Raw genomic sequence first — 10453 nt, 5'->3', positions numbered from 1 at the left:
CTTTCCAGGAAATACCAGGTTGGTGCAAAATAACTGTTTTTGCCATTAAAAATGGCTCAAAACTGCAATTACTTTTGCACCAACCTAATTATCTGCTTCGTAATTTGGGCTTACCTATGTCTAGATTCAGCATCTATAGGGAAAGAAGTAAAATGAGTGTGTAAGAAGAAAACGTCAAAGCAAATAAGCAAAAATCATCATAATAGTACAGGCTAATAAATGAAGAAATCAAGAGACAGTTTCATTAATTAATATATTTTCTGCATTATAGTTAACATGTGTACTTTCTTCGTGTCACCTTATTTTCCGTTAAGTATTGATATTTTGTTATATTCAGACATGAGTACATTTCAACAGTCTTTTGCAATAAATACCATAAAATAATAGAGATTCGCATAATAAATATTCTTTACAATAAAAAAGTTTAACAGACTTTTGTCTTAAAAATAGTCAGAATTCAACTTTGTGATTTATACATAAAATATACAAAAAGCACCACAATTGGTGGTTAAGGCAATGAAAATACAGAAGAGATGAGAATTACTCAGCTGTTAACTATCCAAGGGGCGAAAAGGACCATTAAGGAGCCAAGATCACTTTAGGCAGCATAGTTCTGTGACACCTATAGATTGATCAGCTATAAATATCAACTTGAGTTATCCAAGTGCCCTCAATGACAACAAAAATTTGGTGAGAAGCATGGGGCGAAGAAGGAAGGTGGTTGAGTCCTTCACAAATACGAAGGCTAGAGTGAAGATGGGCAAGGTCCAACCAATATATCTCCAATGTGAAGATTTACATTGTAAAGCGAATCTAAAATTACATAGAAAGAAAAAATACACTTGGCATCTCCAGAGTAAGACAACACCAAAACTGAGGGGAAAGAACTTGGAAGGACAAGAAGCAGAGGGCAGTGGTTAAAGGAAAATTTTTACGTTATAGCAAACAATACATCCCCCATGCTACTTAAGGGGCCAATGCTAGGAAGATAGCCCTAACTGGAGACAGATTGAATACATAGCTTATTTAAGCAATTAAACGGTTGCTTTTTTAAAAACCAATTTCCCTGCTCCCACAGTACCCAGTCAAAACAACTCTAAATCACTGTAGTCTGGGTGTGGGTGTATGTTCATGTATACAACTCTAGAAAGTTGCTTGCAGAACAAAAAGGCTACACAAAGCCCACTGGCTCTCAATACCCTCTCAAGTGGATGGCAGAGGCTCTTGTCGTAAGTGGGAGCCAGGTGCAGTTTCCCAGTCCACTCTTACTGAAGATCATCCATGAAGGAAGAGAAAAATCCATGAGTCAGACCTTGGGAACAGGGGAAGAGAAGGTGGGAAATGGGGAAAAATTCTAAAGAAAAGAAGAAGAAGAAAAAAAAAATAGCCACAGCTTGAAAGCTGGAAGCTCAGGAGGTACAACCCACCTCCAAAAATCATGATGGTTTATCCTGACCCCGGGAGGGGCAGCTCTCCAGCTTACAATAGACAGTGTTGGAGTTCTTACATCTGCACCCTGGGCGATGGATCCAGTCATAACACCCCCTGCACAGCTTCAGGCATCCTTTAGCAGGAGGATAACAGAGTAAGCAAGGTAAAAATAAAGACATGGCTCCCATACACAGGTATCTAGAGCAGCAGTGTGACTGTGAACAGGAGCAAGGATTATCTGAGTAGGAATCCCCTTCGTCGTCATTGGAGCAGTGGTAGAAGATGCCCTTGACTAAGCACATGCAGGTTCCATATTCCACCATGCTCTCAGCAGAGCAAAGGCACTGCCGGTTACAGGCCAAACAGGATGGCAGGGTCCTGGGAGCCGTGCATTCTCCACACTTGCACTTCCCACACTGTTCACAAATGAACTTGTGCTGTGTCAGGTCCTCTTTCAAGGAACCCTTCAAGTCATCCACAATCAGCGGCTTGGGCTGGGTCCGGATTGCCCTCTCAGACCTATGACCAGGGACTGGTCTGGTTGGTGGTGACCTTCCTAACAGTCCCTGTTCAGAAGAGGCACTGCTGTTGCTCCCAGAGCTGGCTGCACTGCCAGTGCTGGTTGATCTGCTCAAAATGGGGCCCCTGGCATTATTGGGGAGTACTGCATGTCCCAGGTGGCTTGTGTGTCTGTGCTCGTAGTTATTATTCACATTAATTGGTATGATTTCATGAGTCCTCTCATGCTTTTCTTGTCTTGGTGCTGTCCGAGGAGCAGGTCTTTTCACCACTGAAGGCCCTTCTGTGTATTCATTGCTGCCTCTTATGGCCTTGATCTGGTCTAACGACAAAATAGCAGCAGGCTGAATCTCTCTCTCATAGTCTAATCTCTGACGGCTATCCAAAGAAGGTTGCTGGATCACAACTAACGAACTGCCACTGCCATGTTGATTTTGGGGATCCATGTGTAGTGATCTCGAGTTCTGGCAATCAGTGGAAACCTGGCATGCATCTGAAATCCTAAAAGGAAATCAAAGATGAAAAAAACAGAGAAAATAAATGACAGGAAGCATTTTTTGTGGGGGTGGGGGGAGGGAAATCCTGTCAAGTCACAAATTGACTAAACCACCTAATAATGATCTCCTTCATCAGTGGATTACAATGATGCTGGGGTCCTGGCCAGTGTCCAATTCCAGGAGAGGCTGGGGACCACATCATAGAGGACAATTGTAAACAAGAGACCCCATGCCATAAACATTACAAGTTTTTCCAACTTTTAAGAAGCAGAATCAAGAGGAAGTAATGCCTTCCTGTTTGTGAATCTAACAATTAAAATGGAGCATGCCTTCGCAGGGAATATTGAGTATAAGCAGGAGAATAACTCTCATCTAAAGAAAGCTCAGTTATCAGTTCATAGGTGGTTTCCATAAAGGAAAATGTCTACCTTTTAAGAAATTGAGAATGGCTTTGGTGCTACAGCCTTTTTGTTGTGTGCTGTTATAAGCATTAGATTAATGATGAAAAAAATTAAGGCATTAAAAAATTAAGACTCTAAAATGAAATCGCAAAATAAAAGGTAATTTTCTGTATAAATCAGAATTTTAAAACTACCTTATTATTCATCTATGAGATGCAAAAATAAATGCATCAGGTACACAACGGTTCTTGGTGTTTTGTAGCTACAAACACACACACACAAGACTCAATGTATAGTCCAGTGAATGATGTAACAGTACTCACATTTGAAATCCTGAGAGGATTTTTTTTTAAGCTGAAGGGCTCACTCACAAAACAAGTTTTATGCACAAATAAATGTAGTGTAGGTACATACGCAGTGTATTTAAATCCTGGCCGTTTTAATTATCTGTATTTCCTCTAATTTAAAAATCTGTATTTACGTGACAGACCTTGATTTTCAAAAGGACTGCCAACTGATTCAATGTGCTTCTTGTAACAAAATCAGCACACTGATATCCAGATAAAAATAAGCAGTTGTATTTCCATACTAATAGTAAATTTCTAATTTATAATGTGTTCTTCACAAACTACCAAAGATAAAAGTTTCTGCTTTCAATGGTGAACTAGAGCATTTTTCACACAAATTGCTTCTAAAGTCTATAGAGTCGACCCAATTCAAGAATGAAAAGAAAAAGAAATGTCCATTCTCCACTACCAACCTGAGGCAAAAAACATGGTTTAAGGAATAAACCATGCAGAAAGCAGAAAGAAGTCCATTTCCTATATTTCCTAAACTAATGTCTCTAAACTATGCCTTCTATGTTAACTTCTTGGAGCTCCCCCTCGTTTTCACAACTCAGCTCTCTCAAGTTTCTACTTTATTCTACCTTCTTTGCGCAGGAGGAGTAACACATTCATAACCTACGGGGATTTAGTCTTGGGGTCCTCAACATCTAATCCTGACTCCTGCACAATTATTCCTCTTCTTCAAGAATTTCTTAACTCAGTGCTTTGAAAGCAAAAGGTAGCTAAAAGTACTAAGCCAGATTCCACACGAAACGCAAAACCGTAGAGGATTTGAATAATGTAACTCAAAACAAACACCAGGCACAACTTTAATTTGCATTTCCAATGACAGTTGTAACAAACTTCATACTAGTTGGGAAATGAAGTTATCAGACAAAAAATTAAAAGCAAAGAAAATTCGCCACCTCTGATCCGAAGAAAAGCCCATTTTCAAGCAGTGACAGTCTTGGACAAGCCCCAAACACGCTCACACGCGCTCGGCACACTGCCTTCCCCAAGAAAACGCGAATGGAAGTAGAATACCTTTTCGGACAATCCCATCACCATACCAAGGATCACCGTGGATTTCCAACACATTTTTTGCGTGGCCCACCAAGGTTTCTGACAAATCATGAAGAGCCTTCAGCGTCCACGCGGGCGCCCAAAGCAAGCCCACGGTCTGACTGACCCTAAGCAAGGATTTGTCTATACTTTAAAGGAAAAGCTGGGTTCACCGAGGGCTAGGGAGAAAGAAGCCAGCGCAAGAGCGGCCACATTGCGTTACCACGGTGGAGCTGCGCCCTCTGCAATCTGTACTGAATAAATAGTTGACGGAGGAAGGAAAAGGAAAAAGTTATGAATGAAAACAAGTACTCTCTCCCTCTCTCTCCGGCAGGAGGAGGGGAGGAGGCTGAGGTTACCATGAGCTCAGGAGGGCGGACTTCCCCACTTTTTTTGTTATTGTTGTTTTGAGACGGAGTCTCACTTTGTCTCCCAGGCTGGAGTGCAGTGGTGGCAGTATCTTGGCTCACTGCAACCTCCGCCTGCCGGGTTCAAGCGATTCTCCTGCCTCAGTCTCTCGAGTAGCTGCGACTACAGTGGCGCGCCACCACGGTAGCCTAATTTTTGTATTTGCAATAAATACAGGGTTTCGTCATGTTGGCCAGGCTGGTCTCGAACTCCTGACCTCAGGTGATCAACACGCCTCGGCCTCCCCAAGTGCTGGGATTACAGGTGTGAGCCACCGCGCCCGGCCGACTTCCCCACTTTTAAAGTGGCAGTGCCCTCTCCCCTTCCTTGTCTTTGCACTGAGCTCCAAATAAGAAGAAAATTGCGGCTGGCTTTGGGGCTGGCTAATTCTATCGAGGAGCTGACGGGCGAATTCCGAGCATTTGCCTACACACACACACACACACACACACAGCCTTTGCCGGTCCCCGGCCAGAGGCACACTCCTCCACAGAGGGCCCCCAGGGACATCCCCAGAGCCGCCAGGAATCCCTCTTGGGCGTGAAGGGCTCTCCGAGAGGACAACCTGGGCCATCGCGCCGCCGCTCCGAGTAATCAGGGATGGGGGAGACCCTGTCTTGTTTCGTTCCGCAGCCGCGGACCGTCGCCCACCCCGCCACCCAACCTTGAGCGCCCCCGGGGGAGCAAGGAGCGGCGGGAGGGGCCGCGCCGCGCGGGGTCGTCCCTCTCCCCTCCCCTCCCGGAGCCTGGCCCGGGCAGCAGCGCCGCCGAGTCCGCACCTGCCGCGCCAAGCAAGCCCCGCCCGCGCGCCTACCACCCCGCGGGCCCAGGGCGGCCGCCGCACACACTCACCTAGGCCGAAGCGCGGGCCGGGGGCCAAGCCGTGCGACCCGGCCCAGGTCCTGGTGCGGGCGGTGGCGTGCACGCGCCGCATCAACCGCTGCGGGGAGGGCGAGGCGGCATCGCCTGAGCTGCGGCGCCTCGGCCCGCGGCCTCCCCCGCCCCCGCCGCCACCGGTCAGGAGCGCTCCCCGCAGCCCCCTTCCGGCTGCGGAGGGCAGTTCTCCCGCGGCTCCGCGCGGCCGGGCCCGGACCTCTCACGGCTGGCACTCCCCGGGCGGCTCAGTAACATCCACCTCGGGAGGTCTTCTCCTGCAGCCCCCTTCCAAGAACCAGTTTTTACAAATCCTTTCAGGAAGGCTCCCCAAGTCTCAGAAAAACAAGTAGGGGAGTGGCGGGGAGTGGAGTGCGTGACTGGCCAGCTGACCGCACGGTATGCTCAGAGAACTTCTCGGGTTCTGGTCGCTCCTTGCAGGGAACGAAGGAAAGGATGGCGGCCTCCTGACGAGTGAAAAATCCACGTCACGGGGGTTCGAGACTACGCGGCGCCCAGGTCGGGGCCCGAACCGGCGTTGGCGGGCGGATCACGGAGCCGCGCAGGCCCCCGGCAAGACCCCGGAACACGCGCCTGCCAGGCAGAGGCCGCCGCGGCCGGGAGCGGGGAGGGGATTTTTTTTTACCCCCCCCCCCTTTTTTTTTTTTAGCGGGGAGGGGTGAAGAGAGCGAGGTTTGGGGATCCTTGTCGGAGAAAGAGAGGCGGGCGTCGTTCCTTGTCCCCCGCGCAGGCCGAGGCGCTTTGCCGATCCCGCACGTTGGGCAAGTAGGGGCACAACGGCCCTGGGCACTCCGGTCCCGGCAGGTCAGCCTCTCCTGGGCAGCGCTCACACCCAGTCCTCCGAGCCTGCGGTTCCACGGCCGAAATGCCTGCGACAGAGGATTAGAGATAGAAGCTCGTGAATGTCCCTTTCTTCGAAGGGCTGGGACCCGGGGCGGGCTGCTGGCCAGCTCGCCCGCAGCCCGTTGCCATGTGCTCCCTGTTGCTACTCCCGGTGATTGACAGGCCGGCGCACAGTCGGCTTGTCAGCCGCGAACCAAAGTAACATGCAGTCCTGCACGTTTTTGCCGAGGTGCTTTTGCCCCGTGGAATGCCTAGGAGTTCAAACAACGTTCAAGCAACGCCTCTGCGCGTTAGAAATCAATACACAGAGACGGGAAATTCAGGTTTTAAACCAATGCTTCGCTCGGGATTCGGTCGCCAACAATGCCTAAACAAACACGCATTTGGTGCACACACCGAGTGCCAGCCCCTCTTCGCATAAAGGCATTAACGGCCCTCTGTTTCACATATTCGATCGTTTCAGACTTTAAACTTGCTACTGTTCGGTTAAGGAAAGAAAGGTGAAAGGGACCCTGCTTTTTCTTTTAGCGGTAGCATCTACTTTAAGAGCATTAGTTTTAGCAGTGGGAATGCTACCGGTGTTTTGAATGGCAACAAGTAATCTTGGCTCGAAAGCAAGTTCAAAGAAATAAATGTTAAGTTCCTTGCAAAAGTCAACATTTCTCACCTTAGCTTTCCTAAAATGTCTACGGAAGGAAACAGTACTTACCTAATGCAAAGATTGCAAATTGCTTTTCAGGCACATTTAACAGCGACTGTAGCTGTTCCTTATCCAGGGCAGGGAACTCTGCTGATATCACGCTGCAAACCACTGCGTGCTTTACAGAGCGATCTCACTCGGGCTCCGCAGAATTTCAGCTCCTAGCCTCCACCTCCACCTCCACTCCAGGACACGCCTCCGGTGATATCATGTGTCAATCACTCGGGCTGCCCGAAAACCTGGAACAGGATTTCCTTAACTATCGTTTCCTTTTTCGTTTCTGTGTACCAACTTGGAAATGTTGCCCTACAGACTTGTGTAATAAACATCCTCTTAAAACTTCGGGAGTGCCTCTAAAAATTCTGCAAATGCAGTTTGTCATAGAGGAATACATTCGGATTTAGTTAGCAATCTTTAGTTGTCGATCTCAGTTAAAAGGATCGGTGGACTCTAAAGCTGAATTAGAAAAGAATTGTGAAGAATAAAAGAAAATGAAAAAAGTTGTATGCCAAGTCATCACTTCTGATCAACTAGAGGGAAAATGTATCTTGACACAAAAAGATGATTACATAACATTACAGTTCCTATTTACAACAAAGTTCAGAATATGTGAAACCTAAAGTTCAAAAGGTGGCACTCCTTATTGCAAATGTAATATAAGGATATGTAATAAAGGGGAAATTTTCTGCTGTGGGTTTTTTAAATAATTGCTTTACCTTGGCTTATTATATGATTTCCCAAAAATCAAGCACATGGAGAAAAAACCAAATTATTTCAATTTTGTAATATAGTTGTATATTTTTGCAAAAAAATATCAACCCGTATATTTAGTCAATTAATTAGAATAGAAAAAATTTATCAAGAAGTTTTATAATTCTTAGTAATAGCTGATGTGACTGGGAAAAAAACACTTTAAGTAGGAAACTTGCTTTCTGCTTTCTTACAAACTACAGGATTTTAGACATTTATTATCAAAATTGTGCCTTTTCATGCTGCAGTGAGGATAACTTTATGTGGAATTGAAGGTTCCGTAGAAACTTTTAAAAGCCACCTAAAAACCAAAAACTTAGTGGAAAGGAAATATTTTTCTAGGTACTATATATCAGGAGTAGCTTAAAGTCTGGCAAAAACAAAGTAAACAAAAACAAAACTAGAATCTAAACCATATATAAATATAAGTATGGAAATTTTTAGTTCAAAGAACATTGTTTAGTCTCCTTATTTACAATAGCAAGTGGTCCTGTTGAAACTTTATAAATATATACATACATAATACACACACACACACACACACACACACACTGGACTTTCAAATGTCTGAGCACTTTCAAAAATTAAAGTTGTGTTTGGAATTGCTTCTAAAGAACACAGAGCATTATTAAGAACATCAATAACAATAAAAAAGCATCACTAGAAAATAGTGTAGAATAAGAATCAAGCCAAAAAGCTACATATTCACTCTCAATATTATGAATTGTATTAAAATAGGCTATTTAAAAGAATAAAATTGATTAAATTGTATTTTTTTCATAGATCACATTAGATTTTGGGATGTAATGAAATTTTACTAGTGATGGATAGGTTTCTTGTGAATGCGTTTGGAATAGACAAATCAAAAATAGAATATCATATCAGAGTATCTTATTTGGTTCTTCAGTTACCACAATTGTGAGCTGAGAGGTCAGTTCACCAATATGATAAAACCAGGAGAGGGAGCACTGAACATTCTACCTTCATAAATCCTACAAAATATATTTGAAAGATTTCTATTGCAAATACACTGTATTTCAACCAGAAATGTATTAAAATAATTTTCACGAGATCAAGCATTTTTAAATTACAATAATAAATAAAATCCATGAGATTTTTATCTAAAACACCATCACCATAGGCCATGTTGTATTAAGAAATCAAATCTGCTGTACAGAGTTGATCAATAACCCTCCACGTCATTTAGCGCTAAAATGCATTAATATGTTTTTCTCTAAATATTACATTACAAATAAATGTAAGTATAGCCCTGTCACCTTGGATCTAAAAGACATTGAATGAAACCTGCCTCTCCTTCTGATTCCCTACAACTGTAAGACTTTGTAGCAATTCTAAATTTTTAGCTTAAAGTATACATTTTTACTTAGTAAGTTTAATTACATTGTAACGACTAAAAATGAATAACTGGAGTATGAAATTTTTCCAAAAATGAAAAACAATGCAAATATCAATGGGAAAAATCTTATAATAATTTTTAGTTTATTAAGATACGTCTAAATAAAGTAGAATGGAAAGTGAGCCCTGACTTGTCCTTAATTTTCATGTGAAAACAAGATTAGTCATCTCTTGAGTTAATTTGAGTTTTGAAAAAGAATAAAGTGAAATGAAAAAAATTCAGTAACTCCTCACAACTTCTAGTGATTAAAAAAAAAAAAAAAAAAAATTGGCCAGGCATGGTGGCTCACGCCTGTAATCCCAACACTCTGAGAGGGTGAGGCGGGCGGATCTCCAGAGGTCGGGAGACCAGCCTGGCCAACATGGCGAAACCTGGTCTCTACTAAAAATACAAAAAATTAGCTGGGCATGGTGGTGTGTGCCTGTAATCCCAGCTACTCAGAAGGCTAAGGCAGGAGAATCGCTTGAACCCTGGAGGCAGAGGTTACGGTGAGCCGAGATTGCGCCACTGCACTCCAGCCTGGGTGACATAGCTGGACTTCGCCTCAAAAAGAAAAAAAAATTTAATACAGTTATAGGAAGCTTAACTTATTCATGTATCTACTTTGTTTGCCAAAATAAAAATAACAATCATGTGTTCCAAGCTTTTGAAAAATAATACGTTATTAATTCTCCTAATGTTTCTGTGAAGTCATGATAAATAAATGTATTACAGTCTTTTATCTTGTTGAGAAACAAACACACAAACTAAATAATCAAAGACATTGATGAGTTAGCCTATAAGCATCTAATAAATCAATGAAGACCAGTAATGGAAACTAAGTTCTCTTTACTTTCCTTTTAGGGCAATAGTCACTATATTACTATACTTCCCAAGAAAAGCTGGCAAGGATAGGCCATTTTATTTTCAGTTTCCTTTTGTAAACAATCTTTGTAGTTGACAGAAATAGACCAACCTATTCTGTAAATTTTCCATAAACATTCTCTTCATTTTCATAAGCGTAATTCTCATCCTTCTGCCTTATTTGAAATACGAATGTTCCGTATTGGTTTCAAATTCTGGAAGTGGGCAAATCAAGCAATACATTGAGTAAATTACACTGAATGATTTGAGTTTGTGTCAGCTCTATAATTCAACTAATCATTTGTGTACTTTGTCACAGGTGATTCTATTTTTCTGCAAGTTGTCAGAAAACAAAGAAATGT

The 10453-nt window shown here is 43.4% G+C and overlaps 1 protein-coding gene across 2 annotated transcripts; it reads right to left on the bottom strand.

Annotated features, from left to right (window-relative positions):
- Positions 1 to 234: 234 nt before the first annotated feature.
- SPRY1 (sprouty RTK signaling antagonist 1) lies at positions 235 to 7680 on the bottom strand. Of its 2 annotated transcripts, XM_033215196.1 has the most exons (3): positions 7091 to 7680; positions 5497 to 6407; positions 235 to 2451 (listed from the first exon to the last, which is right to left on the bottom strand). In XM_033215196.1, the coding sequence occupies exon 3, from the start codon at positions 2394 to 2396 to the stop codon at positions 1437 to 1439; it is 960 nt and encodes a 319-aa protein (XP_033071087.1). In that variant the 5' UTR covers positions 2397 to 2451; positions 5497 to 6407; positions 7091 to 7680; the 3' UTR covers positions 235 to 1436. The 2 variants fall into 2 exon arrangements, with proteins under 2 accessions (XP_033071087.1, XP_033071088.1); XM_033215197.1 differs by lacking the exons at positions 5497 to 6407; positions 7091 to 7680 and adding an exon at positions 4219 to 5129.
- Positions 7681 to 10453: the final 2773 nt, after the last annotated feature.

This window comes from Trachypithecus francoisi, unplaced genomic scaffold, assembly GCF_009764315.1.
Source record: "Trachypithecus francoisi isolate TF-2019V2 unplaced genomic scaffold, Tfra_2.0 Lachesis_group1, whole genome shotgun sequence".
NCBI classification, from domain to species: Eukaryota; Metazoa; Chordata; class Mammalia; order Primates; family Cercopithecidae; genus Trachypithecus; species Trachypithecus francoisi.
This window is presented reverse-complemented; position numbering and strand designations above follow the sequence as displayed.

Excerpts from the sequence above, each read along its gene's own strand:
- SPRY1 (XM_033215196.1), bottom strand. The coding sequence starts at position 2,396 with ATGGATCCCCAAAATCAACATGGCAGTGGCAGTTCGTTAGTTGTGATC.